At 35.6% G+C, this 18,756-nt stretch overlaps 2 protein-coding genes across 5 annotated transcripts in view; one reads left to right on the top strand and one right to left on the bottom strand.

Annotated features, from left to right (window-relative positions):
- LOC129000870 (rho-associated protein kinase 2) overlaps positions 1-5,220 on the top strand; it is a 54,086-nt gene extending 48,866 nt beyond the window's left edge. For 3 of the 4 annotated variants that reach the window (XM_054427928.1, XM_054427926.1, XM_054427927.1), the window contains one exon: positions 156-5,219. In XM_054427928.1, the coding sequence (XP_054283903.1) occupies positions 156-237 (82 nt within the window). In that variant the 3' untranslated portion in view covers positions 238-5,219. Of the gene's footprint in view, positions 1-155 lie in introns of all 4 variants that reach the window. The other variant, XM_054427925.1, reaches the window with a different exon arrangement.
- Positions 5,221-6,046: 826 nt separating this feature from the next.
- On the bottom strand, positions 6,047-17,439 carry LOC129000871 (modifier of mdg4-like). The gene is made up of 5 exons (XM_054427929.1): positions 17,182-17,439; positions 11,781-11,969; positions 10,677-10,868; positions 9,225-9,525; positions 6,047-6,849 (listed from the first exon to the last, which is right to left on the bottom strand). Exons 2-5 carry the CDS (start codon positions 11,958-11,960, stop codon positions 6,119-6,121), a joined length of 1,404 nt encoding a protein of 467 aa, XP_054283904.1. The 5' UTR covers positions 11,961-11,969; positions 17,182-17,439; the 3' UTR covers positions 6,047-6,118.
- Positions 17,440-18,756: the final 1,317 nt, after the last annotated feature.

The raw sequence follows: 18,756 nt of genomic DNA, 5'->3' as shown, positions 1-18,756 counted from the left end.
CTCTTAAGAGTTCGTATGAAGGGCCACAGACAGTTAGTTTGCCAAGTTATTTTTAAAATAAAAGGAAATAGAATATTAATGAACAAATTTAACATTAACTTACAACATATTTCACAATTAAACGCCAATCAGAAACATTTTGTTTAATATTACAGGGAATCGACGAGATCAACACTGAAGCCATTTATCACAGTGCAACAAAGATCTGCCACATTGCCTTCCAACGCATCCAAATGACAAAGTTCCTGCTTCATCTCACGATGCCGAAACTCTGGTTAAACCAGCTATGAAACAGACTCAGCGTTGTAATTTTATCCTCTATCTTTTTAGTGTACATCTATTTCATATACTGATAGTTTTTTTTTTCAATTTACATGCTCATGTGTAGCTTTTGTATTTACCAGGCAGAGCAAATATAATAAAGGGATCAGCCTTATACCTATTGCGGACGTAAAATGCCTGGGTCAAAATAAATTTAATGCCAAAGTACGGACTACTTTGAATCTTAAGAAAGAGATAAGATCCAAGTAGCCAATGTCCAGAGAAAAGTGAGAATAGGAAAAAGAATCATTGTTACTAGTAACAAATTACCAGTACTGGAAAACAATAAAATATTTATTTCATCTAAAAAAATTGATTAACCTAAATTCTATTTTGGTTTTATCCTTCTCATCACTTGGCCAGAAAGTCATGGGCATTGCTGGTCTGACGGTTCAGACTTTGGTTCTAGAGGCTTGGTTTCAAATTTCGCCAATAACCGATGGAAATTTCCTACAGCTGATACACAGCGATTTGGTGATGGACCCATGATGTATAAAAAGAGAAAACTCACGTAGGCGAGGGAGGACAACTGACTATTTGTTCTAGATTCCCCTCCGCAAATGATGTGCCATGATGATGCCTGGCTGAATCTGATTTTTTCAGATTTGTTACAATAAAATTCATGAATGTGTATTAACAATTATTTAACCAATAAAATTGGGTTGCTGGCAATTTTCTTTTTTTTTTTGTACAAGAATTGTGGGAAAAGGCATTTTAAGTCTGACAATAAATAGTAAATAGTGTAACATTTGTAATTTAAAAAATATTGTTACAGTGTTTTATTATATGTAAATAGTTATTTTAGGAAATAAAAATAATTAATTTATTGCAGGACAAAAATCCAGTAGTTAGTTAAGTTTTAGTCCCTTAGGCAAGTTGAAGCCACTTATGAACCACAGACTAAACCCAAAATTTGCTCTTACCCTCACTTCTGGTGAGTTTTTAGGTCTTAGAGGACTGTAGTCATATACTTAATACAAACTATTTAACCTTATTTTATCAAAATTAATGTTGTATTCTTTAACATAGGCATATACATTATAAATATTGGGGGAAATGTTCAAGCTCCTAATGTGAGAAAATATTCATTATTAATACAGGATTATGATTAACAAGTTCTAACAATAATAACGTACTAAGATTATTAGTTTATTAATAGGCTTTTTGTACTCCATACACAATTAATTTCAAACATGAAACTGACATAAATTGTGCAATCTTCACTTTACGTTAACCATTTTGGAAAGTACAAAATTGGGCTTTTGTCCTGCAATCGGTCGGTAAGCAGCCCCAAAAGTTTATCAATGACACAAGAAGTTCTAGTTTTGATGTGATTTCCTTTGGATCTGATAAGTAACAGAACTTTCAGCTATAGTACTCACGGCGTCATCAGAACAATAATGTTGCAAATTGAAAAATATATAGATAATAGTTTATGTAGAATGGACCTTCAAAATTGCATAAAAACTATTTGGTTGATTATAATTTTAACCATGTAATTTAAAAAATACTAAACAAAAACAATCCTAAAGTTTGTTCATAAGAGAGCAAATAGGTAAATTTATTTAGCCTATTTAAATTTCTAAATTAAAAATCTTATAGAAATGATTCTTAATTAATTTTAATTAGAGTGTGTTTATGAATTTTGTATTTCTAGATTTCAACCCACGTCTGTTCTACCTACATAGTAATTATTCAAACTGGGCATTAATTCCTTATGGTTTTTCAAATTTATCAAATTGATCTCCTAAAACATCAATGTGGGTTAAACAACAAGTTTTTCCTGCACAACTTTACAATTTTTAAACGTAGTAAAATAAATTAAACTTTTGGACTGCTGCAGCTCAGCCCAATATGTAGATATAGTTAGTCACCCAATATTTTACTTGGCGCTTTCGACTGATATATGTCCAGTGTTGGTAGGTATTTCAAGGTTGTAAAGCTCTTAGCACAACCCTGCAATTGGATGTTCAAATTGATTTCACTCAGTGTCACCAAATTAATTTTGTTTTAAGTGTTTTTGGTACTGTATTTTCATTTATAAAATCTAAATTGGACATTATTTCATTGTAATTGATCTCTTCATTCTCGTTCATATCATGTCATAGTCAATCGCAGCCATATTAACAGGCAGTTATTTGTTGATTCACTCAAAGCAGTAGTTATTTTCAATTAAAAAACAAATTAAGTTTTAAAAAATGGTGCTGTATTCTCTACCGCTATTTAAAAAGCAAGAGGACAACTTGATTTGTTTACTGACACTGGACAGTTGTTAAGTTTGAAGATTGTCTTGTTTGTACAAACACAATAATTCGTTGTTTTAAACATTAAGATTAGAGCTACAATTGAACTATGGTAGTTCTACTTTTATCTGTGTTACCGGATATGGCCTTTGATGCAATAATACTAACTGATGTGATGTCCTCAGCGATTGATTCAAAATCATTTTGGAACACTATACTGCTTTTGCATTTGTACCTTATAGAAACAAGCATGGTGTTCTTAGGACCTTCTCTTGAGTTGCCAGATATGGCCGAAATAGACTTCAGTAATTTGATTGCCTTTGAGTGTAAAAACAAACCTCTAAGTAACACTCATACTACTTTTAATGCCATCATATTTCAGTCATATTAAGTCTTGATAACTTTATAAACTTTTTTACTTTAGGTTATTAAAAAAATTATTGAATGCATATGTTTATGCGTAAAAGGTTGTTTTTTTATATGTACAACGATACTCGGCTGAATGTAGCGTATTGAATCACTTTAACTCAGTGAAAGTAAAAAGATTTGTTTAAGACAATAATTATTTTATTCAAATGTTTAAATGGACCAAATTATAAGCTCAATTAGAATTCACTCTATGATATCCCTAAAATAAACTAAATCGACTATCTGATGTGCCAAATAAACATTCTGTTAGTGACAGCTTTTTATAATGTTCATGTATACTAACAACTCTATGTTGAAATTGTGCTGTTTATCAAGGTGCTATATTGCAAAACATTTTATACAGCTTTTAAATAAATTTTTATTTTTTACTCTCAACTAAACTTGAAATTAATTTTTATGATATTTAATTACAATGACATAGTAATGTTACTTTTGAAGGTTTTATATGTCAGCGTTTAGGCTAATTAATGTATTATTTTATCACAAACCAACAAACCTGATATTTAACTGTCATATGAAATTAATACAGTTGTATGTATGTGAAAACCCAAATATGTTAGATTGTTTATAACTTTTTAATCTACAAAAATAATGTAACTTAATGACGAATAGGGATGTATACAAAATGTTCAAATTTAAAAACTATAAAAAACATTTTTGATGTTAACAGAATTTTAACATAGGTTTTATTTGAAATTGATTTTGGATAAATTTTGAATTTGAAATTGGTAGCCCAATTTTTCTATTCAGATGTAAGTTAAATAAGGGAGATCTAAGTAGTAAAAATTATTGAGCCATAAAGATTTTAGATGTTTAGTTTATTTTGAACTGTTTATTTTTTATTTATAACTTTAAAAAAAGTGAAATTGCTGGCAGCGACAAAATATTCCATCCACGTGGCAGCTTTAGATTTAGAGTTAGTTTTAGAGTTTAATTTTTCCTTGTTTAAAATACAACTGACTGATGATTCTCTTTCTTAAACTAATTATCTTGTTTGATTTACATTATATTGGCCTCAATTTTGATTGCACCAGTAATTTTGTCAATTTGTTCGTAATGGTGTATTTTTGGTTTACTTTTTGTAAACTCTCTTTTCTCCTTGTTTTTTAAATCAAGGGTGAGATTTGAGTTTATTTATATTCTACTCAACTTGTGGCAAGTCTTGGAAAATACACGAACCTCTTTCAACTGACAGCAATTCAGACGCGTAAACACAGTTGAGTTGTGGAATCAATATAATTATATTTGTGAATATTTGTAAGTGATTGATGCTTTAAACCAGTTAAGGCAATTTATATTTTTTAACACGTGCAAAAAAAAATTATCCACTTCATTTTTAAAAAAAATATGCGTGTACATAGAAAAGAAATAAATTTATCGTTTAAGTGGAAGGTACATAAATCACCAAGGTGCAGAACGGAAACGATTAAAGAAGTTACCTTCCGAAATTTCTTTAAATCTGTCGTGTTTAATTGCATCTCATCATGAGAAATATCAAAGAAATTGGCAGCAACTAAAAATGCATGGCATTATTCATTAATAGGCTACTATGATATGCCGGATAAGAGATAAGCGATCGGAAAAGTGGCGGTTAATCGAGGTTTTACTTTAAACATTTCGGTTTTCATTAACATAGAAAAAATAAAAAGATTCTTCATGTTTTAAATAAATTAAGGTTTGATCTAGTCCTTACTGTAAAGAAGACAAAAGAATACCATACCTATTACATAACCTTAGAAAAATCTACTTTTCAAGTACTTGTGACTTTTTCAATTTCCCTGATGTTGAGTGCTACTAATACATAGGCAAACCTAAGTGTAGCTTGTTCAAAAATTCTGATTCTAGTTTTTCCAACTTGAGCAATAATGTATCATACTTCTCACTCGGTTTGAATGTTTAAATGAATCATAATTATTTTGTGTTAATTTTCTAGTTTATTTATATTAAACTGGCATAATTATGTTACCTAAGCTTTTTGTGTATATAAATGTTATTTGTTTCTTTTATTTTGTGTTCCTTTGTATCTTCGCTTTAAATCTTAAGCATTTTTTAAATATTTAAAACCAAACCTACATCGATTTATTTCCAAAGTTTGTGTACTCTATTTATTTTTAATATAATTGTTTTATACATATGCATAATATATTTTGTATACACACTTATCAGAATGTATGTGATTTATGTTATAATACATTGTACATTATTAATTTTCATAAACTGATTGTGTTAGTTATTGGTCTTTGTTATTACTAAACCTAATCTTATTGTAAATTTCTGAAAAGAAAAACAGTTTAAGAGATCAAATGGGATTGTTAAAGAATGTATGCTGATACTAGTTGGCTATTTTAATTAACTTTCATATACAAGGTGAATCATGCCACTATTGATAACAGACATATTGTTGGTCCCACAATGATGAATTCATAGGTTTTATTACAAAACCAATCCCAAGAGATAACTTAAAATATATTTTAAATTATTTTTAGAAACAGGATGTACCATAACCTAGTTTTCTTGAAATACAGATATCTCTACCCTGATAAAAATATTTCATTCCTTGTGAGCTAAGTTTTAATTTGATATGCAATATCACAAAAAAAATCAAAAAAGGTTTTCTAAAAAAATATTTAGTTGGTCAAACTTTAAATTTCAAATGAGACCATGTGTCAAACAACACATCGTTTTAAAGCTATGGCAATCCCAAGCAACTTTCAAATTTACACTTCATCTAAGAAACTGAAAAATGTTTTCCCTATGTAAAACACATGTTAATTGTCAATAATGTCAATAATGTTTTGTCATGTTAATTATTGTCGTAATGTGTCAAAGGCCAAATAGTTACTAACGGTACTACAAACAATAGTACCATTTTTGTTAAGGTGTGTGGTTAGAAGGGTTGGGGAGAGCCAGGTTGTGATGGAAATAAGGATTTTTAGAATCTTGCCTGCCATTTTTATCGATCTATTCGGAGTGTTGCCAGATTGCAAACCAAAAATTGTATATGAGGTGTGTCTACACTCAGATTATAGTTTAAATAAAAAAACTACTTTACATAAGTTTTGTATTCTGGAATATAAATTTTATTTACGGTTAAAACACAAAACCACGACACTCTTTGTGACTAATCAAAATTGAGTGTATCTTCGCTGGACATTGAACCATCCATGTACAATTTTCATGTGTTCCTTGAGTAGATGGCTACAGAAGCAAGCACATGGGCAGATAGGGCACTTGTGGCTGAACACGATTCTCTCAAGGTCCACTGGTTTGGCTTCAGTCTGACAAATTTCACATCCGAAATAGTCAAACTCTGGCTCCTTGGGTTCCTCTTCGACTGGTTGTTCTAGCTCAGTTTGTTCTGATTGCATGGTAGGAGCTTCCTCAGCCAATTCTGGGTTGAAGCCCAGAGGAACATTGTCATGGGCGTCTTGTGTCGTCTCTTCATGAACAGGAGTAGTGGCATCTTCTGAACGTAGAGCTTCAATAGTTTCATCTTGTACAGTTTGTAACTCCTGAGTGGGGAAATCAAAGAGTCCTTCGACTGATTTAGCTTTTACTGTCGTCACTACTAGACCTTTTGGGATGTGGACTTTTCCTTTCACAGGTTCTGCAAGTACTTTTGTAACACTGTCAGCAGTACATTTTCCAGGAGAAGTTATCTTCTCCAATTTGACAGGGATTTCACTCTCTTCCTCTTCCAGGTTTTTTCGTTTCTTTAAAGGAATAGATGTTTTAGATTCTGGGCCTAAAATATTACTATCTGGAAAGGCTGTTTCTTTGGTGTTGCCTCCCTCTTCAATCACTTGTATCACCTCTTCTAATATTTCTTTAGAAGAAACTTCTTCAGATGGGTGAGCTGGAAAAATGTCAATAATTTTTACATTTCTACTAACCAGTTACACAAATAACAAGAGATTATGATCAAAAAGTTATTGCAAATTTTGATGAGCAATTTTCACATGTAAGATGGTCTTCAAGAGCAATAATGAGCAGAACTACCAATATCGATCGATCATAAGGAGAAATTACTTTGCTTTTTAATTGAGCTTACAATGTTTGACTTGTAAGTTTATGGAAATTCTATAAAAAAAAACTATTGTGTTTTAAAGAAACAAGTGTTCATAGACTAAATCTGCCTAGCGAGAATGGCAATTGGGTAAAACAAAATATTACAAAGTATAAAACAGTCAAAACAAAACTGTGTTTATGAAAGTGCAATAGCCTAAATATTTTAATTAGACATGCCCAAGTGGTTAGTTGAGTGGGGGCTTGCATATGTGAGAATCAGTTAATTAAAGTACTGGTCGCATACTATATTTAAAAAACCATAATTGATTACCTTGGTAAACCTTGAGTAAATCACGCAAGATTAAAGTATGACATATAAGTACAAATACCCTCAACTAAAGCAAACTTACCGTACATTTGTCTACAAAGGATCAGATTTTTTATAAATATTTCTTTAAATATGTCAGATTTATTCCCTTTTTAAATAGCGTTGAGTTTAATGAGGAAAAAAGTGTTTAAACATTAAAAAAATCCTAATCGCACATTTGTTGCACCGCAGGATTGGATCAACCATTTAGTAAATTATTAAACCTGCCTCAATAATTATCAGCTGAAATTTGCTACGTGGAACTTATGATAAGATTAAAAGATACAAACAGTGTCATGACACGATAGGGAGCCCTACAAGTTTCATAAAAATGCTCCAGAATTCTCATTAGACTTCTTGTGATTTATACAGTAGAACCTCTTTCTTCCGAACTAATTGGGACCGGGGGTAGTCTGGACTATTGAATAGTTCGGATTACAGAACATATTGTTGTTTTTACATAACAATAGCTAGGGAAAAGTGAAAAATGCTTTTTATAAAGTAAAATACAGTGTTTATTTAATACAGTAGTAAACATAGGGAATAAACAGTACTGGACATTAAAATTGAAATAAATACGGTGCGTTTATCAATAAATACAGTATACAATAAAGAACTACTGTACTGTGTATAGAGTACAGCAATGAGGCGTTCGGATTAGTGGACGTTCGGATTAAAGAAGTTCTACTGTGTCAACATGTGTTTCAATATCAACAAGTGCAAGGTAGCAAACAATAAAAAATACCCTCACCACAGCAAAACTGCAGACTAAGCGAATTTCCATTTACATGGCTGGATTTCTACTAAAATATTCCCTAAATATTTTCAGATTTATTTCCTATTTAATTAACATTAATTTTAGTGAGTACTTAGGTTTGCTGCTAAAGGGAAGATATTGAGATGTGTTATATATTATACCAAACTGTTTTTGTTCCTTATTTAGTTTATATGTTTTTAAAGCGGTTTTTCATACTGACTACACTTTCATCGATAAAAATATGCTGACCTGCTAAAAAGTGTCCCAATGACTTGTTATATTTCCTAAAACAGTTAGACCCATTACATCAATAAGAATGGCAAAAACTTTTTATAATTTTTGAACAATTGCATTCGACCATTTTGTATACCTAGTATGTGGGCTCATATAATTTCCTTTTTCAGTTATGACCCTTTGGGCATATACATTTATTCCTCTAGTTGTCAAATCCCAGAAAGGAGTTGTTGTCAAAATTTAAAACAAATACTCTATAGGGGAGGATGGGGGGATATCCACTAATCCAAACGTCTAAATGAGGTTGGAAATCCGGTCATTAGATCATTAAATCAATCATCATAGGCCCGGTTAAATTCCTCGCTACCAAACAAAATTCTACCAACAAATCCTCAGAATCAGAAGGATGGTTTGTTGTGCTAATTTCCCACAGATCATCAACTACCTCTTCATCACCAAATTTCTCTTCTAACGACCCACGTATGTCACTACTGTACAGTTAAATTTAACGAAAGTAATATAATCAATTTTGGATATAACATCAAACACACAACAACACAACTTTCCCATAACCGATTTACAAAACCAAAGTGTAATTGGAATTTTTATTTTGAAGTAAATGTTACTTCATAAAAAATTTTGTTTTAGTTGCTCGTTTTCATGTAAATTTATCTTCGGAAAATTTAAAAAAGCCACCATTAACATTTAAAATGTTACCCAATTTTATTTCTTTCTAAGATTGTACTTTAGTACCGTACTTAAACAGTGTTGTGTTTGGCTATTACCAATCACCTAACTCACAATCTAGGCAGATTGTCATAAGGCATACTCATTACATTTACTACTGTACTGTATTTGCACTCACCCGTAACTTTCAGACTCTCACCGACATCTTCTCTATCTTCACCCAAAGTATTTGTTACTGATGTCAAACCTTTAGGGACAAGTGGATCAGAAACTTGTGATCCAACGTTATCACAAACAGTGTCTAGTTTTTCTGGTTCCTCTTTAACTGGGACTTTTTTTTCCAAAGGAATGCCGTTAGGCTTTTCTGAACTAGGTTTCCTTTTCTTAGCTAAAGGACTTTTGTGGTCAAAAGATTCAGTTTTACTTGAATTTGTCAGCTGTTCTTTAACTTGTTCAGTTTGCATTTTCTCTTCACAAAACTGGAAACATACATTCAATTCTTGACTAACTAATAAGGAAATTTCCATGTACCATAGATCTGTCAATGAAAAAGTAAGACCAATAAAATTAATTATTGTTTGTACAGGGTGCGGCAAAAAACCGATCTATTTTATGCAGCGCACTGTTCAGCGACTGGTCATCTGAGAGTGGTGGGGTTGGGCTCGTTGGAAAGCCTACTGGATGCCATCATCTGTGGTCATAGAGCAGTGGTCACCAGAGCAACATGCGTTCTTGTAATTAGGGCAACATGGATTCTGTCAAGTATGGACAATCATTTGGTGGGTTACCAACATTCGGCTTCTGCATTTAAAAGGAAGCTGACAAGCCGTCCAAAGTAGATCAGACAACTAACATTCGATAGAGTTTGTGCTGCTGTGGAAAACAGTCCTCGTAGGCCCGCCCAAAAACAAGCTCTGCTTTGATCATGTCTGACCACTCGGTTACACTAATTTGAGGTTCAATCTTAATTCTTATCCCTTTGGATTAATTGCAATGACTAAATCATTACTTTTTAAAGCAATTCTATAACAAACGTGCGTTGCTCAAGTGACCACTGCTCTATGACTACAGATAATGGCATCGTGTAGGCTTTCCAAAAAACCTACACCCCCTACCCTCAGGCGACCTAACGCTGAATACTGCGCTATACAGAAAATAGATCGGTTTTATTGCCGCACCCTGTACTACCTCAAACTAAATATATTATGTTTATTTTCTAAAACACTAAGTGGCACTTGATTTTTCATCTGTGTGGAAGTCAAGTCACCCTAAGGGTGGTATTCTGCATCAAGGCAAAAACGTCAGTGAAGAAGACAAGAAGAGTGTTTTCTTTTTAAATATAATTCAATAAGTGACATAGTCAACATAAAATGTTCACATTTGAGAAAACCAAACTGTTAACATCATGACAGAAAAAGTTTTAAATAGAGGCAGTAGGCTGGATTTAACGTTCAAAATCATTGGAGTGACTAGTAGTATTATATTTGCACTACAAGGCAATTTATTACCTAAACTATGTAAAAACCTATATGCTTTTTAACCGTTTTATTTTGCTGTTTTGATTTTCTTGACTGAGGTTAATACTTTGTTCATTGTATTTAAAATACACCCAATTAGCAAATAGACTGACCTCTTTAATTTTGCTCACACCCTCACCGTCGGTTAGTCCCTTCACACTCAACATATCAGCGGTGCTGATAAACGACTCAAGCTGTTCCTGTAGAATATTGACCTCGCCTTTGTACATAAATTCAACAATCGCCCTAAGGTCCACATACTGCACATTTCTGAAGACTATGACTGGATGCTGGCAAGGGTTTTCCTAAAAAAATACACAACTTGAAAATATGGGCCCAGAGTTTTTTTTTATTTAAGTTCAGAGAAGTGAATTTTAAACTATAAAATATAACTTAAATAATTGCAAATACACTCAGAACTCAACTAGATAGTTAGCCGATCAAGAATTACAGTTATCTTAGGCCCTGTACACATGAGGGCGGCAGCCGCATAGGACCGTACACATGGCAGCGGTTGGAGCCGCGGTTACGCTGCGGTTGCGGTGTGAATTGACCGTCGCTTGACAGCTAGTACTGTGTTTACCCAATTATTTTTCTTTTAAACGCGTAACACTTGACAATTCTTTTCAGCAAAAAACTTAACTAACTCTTGCCACGCAATCTTTTTTAGTTTATGTCCTAAACGCATCTTCTTTTTGTACTTCTTTAATGAACAGTACAGTGTCAAAGTTTTCTGGTTCCACAGCAGCACGCATGGCCATTGTAAACTTACACTACGAGTACTACGTCAACTCCAGCCACAGCTACACACTTCACCAACACAGAGAGCGATGTCCACAGGGCAAGATCGCAGATGTATGTGATCCTATAGTAGCAACTGCAGTCAACCGCGGCGGCTACCGCCCTCATGTGTACGCTCTCATGCCAACTCTAGTAACTCCAACCGCACGGGAGCCGCGGCGGTCGAAGGGAAATCTACGACCGCCGCGGTTTGTTGCGGTTGATTGGAAGTGGGCGGTTGCATGTGACCGGTCCCATTTGCTCCTTTGTACTTTCAACCGCGGCGGCTGCTGCCCTCATGTGTACAGGGCCTTAGTTAAGCCAAGAAGTACCAAACTGTAGCCTAATAACTTCATTATCACAACAGAATCTCTTCAAACAAAGTAAAGTAATTACCAAAACATACAATAAGTTAGTATAAGTTTAAGCCTATTTACCTTAAAAACTTCAAGAAAATATGGACTGCAAGAAGAGAGCAACGTTTTGTGCGCTTTGATCATCTTTCCTTCACAACTTAAAGTCACGTCCACCAAATCTTCATTCATAAGAAGAGAACCAAAAGCTTCAGTAATGCTACTATTGTAATCTCTCCAACATAATGAAAAAAGGGAGTCCATGTTTAGAACCTGCAAAGTGTGTCTGTAATAATTAAAATAATAGAAGTACCGGTAATGCCATGTTGCCAACAAAATTTAACTCACTTCATTCAGAGTAAGAAGACTAGCATAACAGTAGGCCTATGGAATTTTTTTAAGTCTAAGTCAAAGAAATTAGTTTTTAAAACATATTTTCTTGACTGTTATACAAATTAAATTGGACTCTTATCTCTGGATTGGGTAAATGGCTCTAGATAATTGTGCCAACAACAACTGAAATGGAAAATAGACAATAATAGACAATTCCTTTATTACAATTTCATTAAGAAATGTTACAGCGTCAAATTTAAATAAATAGGCTAACTTTGGTATAATAAGGAAGAGGGCCAGGGCAAGGCCCCACTAGAAAAAGCAGGCCATGCTGCAGGATCCGTCACACTAGTGGATAGATTTCATTGATAAATTGCCATCACCATTCCCATATGTTTTAGGTAAATAAACATGCTGGCTGTTTGTAAGAGTTTAGTACAACTATCCACCACTGTGACGTAGTGTTGCGCTACCCGCGCTGCAGCATGGCCTGTTTTTTCTAGTGGGGCCTTGGCCAGAGCCTAACCTCCTTTGTACTGTATTATAATTACCATGTTGTATGTAAGTTTTTATTTTATTTTTTATAGGTAGCTATAAATAGTGCATGTAGTTAGGCTACCTATTGTAAACTTAATGTCTGCATAGCTTACCTTTTGTTTTTTTTTAGTTTATTAAGGGTAGGTACAGTTTCTTAACTGGGGCTAATATCGATTGAAAATTTCAATAATTAATTTATTTATTTTAGGCTACATACCAACGGACAACTCCATTTTTGTATTCATACAACAAACAAGATGGAAACAATAATGTAGCATTCACTCTGGCCTTATAAAAATACATGCATTTGATAGTAAAGAATGTACATAATGATTCAGATAGAATAAATAACATTTACAATAAATACCTAAAACAAATAACATAAATCTATATATATAAAAGGCAAAGCCCTCACTGACTTGACTCACTCACTCATCACTAATTCTCTTACTTCCCATTTACCTAGGAGGCTGAAATTTGGTATACTGATTCTTTAGGCATTAAATAGGAAAACTAAGCTGTTTTTTATTCTGATCGGACCCTCGGGCTCCGCCCCAGTGGCTCTGGAGTTTCCCATGTTAACCTTATGAGTACTCATATTTAAATGGAATTAACGAATCTTAACAGCTGTTTCAATTAAACAAGTTGGTTCAGTTCTTTGATGTTCAATCTAGCATTAAAGTTACAAGGATTACCTACAGGGTTCAGCACTATTATTTCTTTTACATTTATGACAACAGCTAATTTCAAACCAAAAGGTGAGTGAGCGTAGCAAACGAACTTCAACCTCGAGGCGAGTTAGCGTAGCGAACGAGCTAACCTGAAGGCAAGTGAGCGCAGCGAACGAGCTCCAACCTAAAGGTGAGTGAGCGTAGCGAACGAACTTCAACCAGGATGTGATTGAGCCATGCGAAAGAGCTCATCTTGAAAATTTAGAATTTAAACGGGGCAAAGCCCGTGGGTATAGCTAGTAAACAATATATAGCCTAGTGAAATAATAAAAATAACAATAAAAAATTGACCAGAACACAGCCTTGCCAAGAAAGTTCCTACATTTAGATATAATAAGTCTACATAGGCCCTAATGATTCAAATATATAAATATTGACGATAAATTTTCAAACTAGGGACTACGTCGAAGCTTCCTCTTTATCGAAGCTACACTGTCCAAGAAGAAGTCAACAGTCTCTCGCACGCTGTTGCCTGCCCTTTGCATGCAGACGAATGCGGCATTCATATCGTAGTTTGTGCGATGGTGCTGTCCAACAAACAGGTCTCTCGAACGGGTGCGTTGAGGAGTCCGAAATTGAATCTGCTGAAGCATTTCAGGGCAGTCAAGTGAACCATTAAGGAGCTTGTGCAAGACAACGAGATCAGCCAGTGGCGGCGGAACCAGGGGATCAGGGGGGTCAGTTGACCCCCCTGAAATTTTAGGAAGGGTCAAGGGGGTCAAGGGTCAGGGGTTCATATAAAAAATGTAAAGATATAAAGCATTCCGTACTGTATACGTTTATTTTTTCGGCCCAAGAAGAAAAGTATAAGTAGGCCTAATAACAGTTACTGAAGATAAGTACAAAGACAAACGTTACACGATGACGCAGAAGAGATTGAACCATCTTGCCATCTTATCCGTCCATAGGGACATTGCTAAATCTATTGATGATAAGCACATTGCAAGAATGATTGTCAATAGAGTTGAAAGTCGCTGTGCAGTTTTCGGGAACTTCAAAGACTGAAGTTCAAGTTAGGGCCTACTGAAGTTTCATCAGCAGAAGTTTAAAAATCTAGTAAACTTGTAGTAGGCTAATATCTTGAGATTCTGGTGTGGGATTTTACTTATTTTAGCAATAATTCATCAAAAAGGTTTTGTATTTCTTAGTAATTTTATGTTGTGCCAATACAATGTTTGTAATGTTTTTTGTGTAAACCATTTTTTATCCCCAGTGGACACACTTACTTGGTTATACCCTACCGTCTTACTTTTGTGATTAACTATAATCAAGCAGCCAATTTTAATTTAACTTATTATTAATTCAGTTTTGAGGGGGAGGGGCAGAGCTTGCCAAAATTACGCGAACACATAAATCCCTAGGGCCTTGTTTACTCTTCTCTGTCGTCTGCAGCAACTCATTGCTGACAGCTTTAGTAAAATCTGGGCACCAGTACTTCATTTTATGTTTGTTTGAGATGTATGTGTATTATTTATTATAATGTTTTTACAATGAACAGAGTAGCGTCTTTGTTAAATTGTAAATTTTCTTTGTTACTGCTTGAAGAAAAATGTTCTTCAGGTAGCCTAAAAACACGTTTTAAGGCTTTTATTTTTCAAAATTTTCCCGGGGGAGGACCCCCGGACCCCCCGGATGTGGACCTCCACCATAGGTTTCTGACCCCCTAACAAAAATTTGCTTCCGCCGCCCCTGAGATCAGCGATGTGCCTCCTGCTTTCCAGATGCTGAAGACCCAGCTCACTATGATTTCATCAATCGGTACTTGGCGGTACAGGTAGCCATTCCTCACACCAACCATCCTGGCAAACCTGCGCTACACCCCCTCCAGCTCGTCGCAGAGATAACGTTGATGAGGGCTCCACACTGATGAACCATACAGCTGCCTCACCAATGCACAGTACAAAGTTTTCAGTGCGGTCAAGTTGGTGAGATTTCAGGAAAATCGAAGAGTAAACCCAAGCATTTTGTTCGCCTTCCTGCAGATGGCAGCTACCTGAGCTTCAGGATTCAATGACGAGGTCCAAATAACTCCCAGGTCTCTTCTCTCCGTAACTCTTCTCCTCGAACACTGTAATTGAAGACCAGAGGGGCAGGCGGTGCATCGATGGAAGGTAATAACTTGACATTTCCCAATATTGAGTTTCATGTTGTTAGTCAAGCACCATTGGTCCAGGGAATCCAAACTGTGCTGAACTATCAGGCAATCATCCTCTTTTGAGACAGCTGAAAAGAGTTTCACATCATCAGCAAACAGTAAAGAGTCCGCCATAATACTGTAGTCTCCGGTAGATCATTTACAAACAGTGAAAACAGTGGAAGCCCAAGAAGAGATCCCTGTGGTACCCCTGAGGAGGAGACAAATTCTGAGGACAGTGCACCTGCAAATTTTACATACAGGCGCCTATTCGAGAGGTAGCTAGCCAACCAACGAACTGAGGTGCTATCAAATCCCAGGCTGACAAGTTTTTTTAGGAGAAGAGTATGGTCAACTGTGTCGAACGCCTTTGAGAAATCCAAATAAACTGCACACAACTGGTGATTTGATATGAAAGCCTCAAGTATTTTAGTTTGAAAGACTATTAGGTTAGAGACGGTAGAACGTCCTAATACAAATCCATGCTGACGAGGGGAGATGATGCTGGCTACTTTGAGCTTGATTCTGTCCAAAAAGAGTTCCTCAAACACTTTGGACAACGCAGAGATGATAGAGATGGGTCGATAGTTGGAGACAGTATTATGCAGTCCAGTCTTGTGTATGGGTACAATAAAAGCTTTCTTCAAGGCATCAGGGAAGATTCCATAGGCCAATGACGAATTGAAAAGTCTGCATATTGGTTCAGCCAGAATGTGTCTACTGTATTTCAGAACATTAGGAGGAATTTCATCTGGACCCAGCCTTTGGTCTCATCGAGCTTAGCAAGCTTTGCCAAGACATCATCAGGGCTGATTTGAAAATTTGCTGAATTGCCAAGCCTATCAAAATGATCAGGAATGAAATCCTGGGAAGAACTGGTAAAGACAGAGGAAAAGTACTCTCGGAAAGACTCGCACATCTCCTGTGGTTCCGTAACAGTTCGGCCATCATGAACAATATTAGGGGGCACGGAGGATGACTTTCTTTGTGCATTAACATGACTCCAAAAATAACTAAGATTGTTAGGGATGCCTGCTTCAATTCTTGCCAAATACTGGTTAAAATTTCTTCTGGCTGCGACCTTGCATGATGCTCTTGCATTGGAGAAACGTAAATAGTTCGAAGCAGATGGTGCTTGTTTATAGCATTTGTGCAGTACTTTTTTTTAGATAAACAGGTTCTTCAAATAAGGAGAAAACCACCTGGGAAATGGAGAAACCCCTGTTCTCCTCATGGGTGAGTGGATCTTGACGGTATTGGCAATGGCTGAGAGGAAATTATCAGTTGCTTTGTTGAGATCAGGTTCATTAAGACAAATGGTGAAACTGGTTTGGATATTTTTAATTATATCAATTATAAAATGAAACTGTCATAACCTAACCTAGGCCTAACTAACCAAACTTGCTGACAATGAAAATAATTGAATGAAGGTTTTCAAATCAAATCGATATTAGTATAGCCCAGTTAAGAAACTGCACCCTAGACTGTTTCTAGGCGTATGCCTAGAGGCTGCACTTTACTTTGAAAGTCCTACACTTATTCGAATGAGTGTAGGACGCAAAGTAAAGTGCAGCCTGCCTAGATTTTGACCTGTGCCAACTTTCAGATAGTTTTCATATTTTGTCTTTACTGATAGAAAGTGCAAGTAGGCCCTAACTTACAGTATTAGGCTAGAAATTTTTGTCTTTCACAGTAGCGTTGGACTAAAGCTAAAAGCTGATCGTAACTTAATAAATCAGATATCACTTACCAAAGGAACAGATAAAAATAGGCTATTTGTTTTTTGTAAGGACTAAGTAAGCCCGCTTGATTAAAGTTCAAGAGCTAGAAAATGAGTTTCGTCACACTGTCGTCCAAAATCCGGTGACTGGTGTACTACTAAATACTCTGAATAATATTATCATCCACTAAAAACACAGTTAAATGTTGGCATCTCTTGTTTGTCTGTCTGTCTCAGTCAGATGCAGATCCTGCCCATCCTGCCTGATCCAGTTTGACACTTGACTTCTTGCTTGATCTTGACACTCTTGACAGTCGAATCGAATCGAATCGACAGATAACAAGTAAGAGTAAGAAGAAACAAAATTTTAATTTCGTTAGCTTTTAGTGGTTGATTATGCGGTGGGGCACACGGGAGGGACTAAGGCCCTGTACACATGAAGGCGGCAGCCGCCGCGGTGGCCGCAGCGGCGGCCGCCTAGGACCGTACACATGGTAGCGGTTGGAGCCGCGGTTACGCTGCGGTTGCGGTGTTAATTGACCGTCACTTGACAGCCAGTACTGTATTTAACCAATTATTTTTCTTTTAAACGCATAACGCTTGACAATTCTTTTCAGCAAAAAACTCAACTAACTCTTGCTACGCAATCTTTTTTAGTTTATGTCCTAAACGTATCTTCTTTTTGTACTTCTGTAATGAACAGATCAGTGTCAAAGTTTTCTGGTTCCACAGCAGCACGCATGGTCATTTAAACTTACACTACGAGCACTACATCAACTCCAGCCACAGCTACACACTTCACCAACACAGAGAGCGATGTCCACAGGGCAAGCGCGCAGATGTCTGTGATCCTATAGTAGAAACTGCAGTCAACCGCGGCGGCTACCGCCCTCATGTGTACGCTCTCATGCCAACTCAAGTAACTCCAACCGCACGGCAGCCGCGGCGGTCGAAGGGAAATCTACGACCGCCGCGGTTAGTTGCGGTTGACTGGAAGTGGGCGGTTGCATGTGAACGGTCGTCCCATTTGCTCCTTTGTACTTTCAACCGCCGCGGTTCCCGCAAAATAGCAACCGCGGCGGCTGCCACCCTCATGTGTACAGGGCCTAAGGCTAACATATCTTGTAGTGTCAGCGTTCGCCGCTAGAACTGCTAAGTTAAAAAAATTTAAAATATATCTTTTTATTTTTTTTATAAAATTTACTTTTCAATTATAAAGTATTGTTTTAAAATTATAAAATAAATTTTTAATTTTTAAAATTAAACTGTCATTACATAACTTAACTTGCTGCTAATATAAAAAATATATAAGATAAAAATCTAATTAATAATTACTTATAATTTTTAATTAATTATAAACTTAATTTTAAAATTTAGTATTATAAAATTAAACTGTCATAACCTAACCTAACCAACCAAACTTGATGATATGAAAAATTTGTTGATAAAAAGTTAATTCTGCCAGCAGGATTCGAACCCTGAACCTCCTGATCACCAATCCGAAACACTATCAACTATGCCACGAACGCCACTGAAATCATATCGTTTCGTTACTTTAGCCTTAGTCCCTCCCGTGTGCCCATTCCGTTGATTATGGAGAAGAGA

The sequence above is a fragment of the Macrosteles quadrilineatus genome, unplaced genomic scaffold (genome assembly GCF_028750875.1).
Source record: "Macrosteles quadrilineatus isolate MER2022 unplaced genomic scaffold, UCM_ALF_1.0 Scaffold_8__2_contigs__length_117827958, whole genome shotgun sequence".
Taxonomy (NCBI): domain Eukaryota; kingdom Metazoa; phylum Arthropoda; class Insecta; order Hemiptera; family Cicadellidae; genus Macrosteles; species Macrosteles quadrilineatus.
Note: the sequence above shows the minus strand (reverse complement) of the source record. Positions and strands in the feature narration are given on the sequence as shown.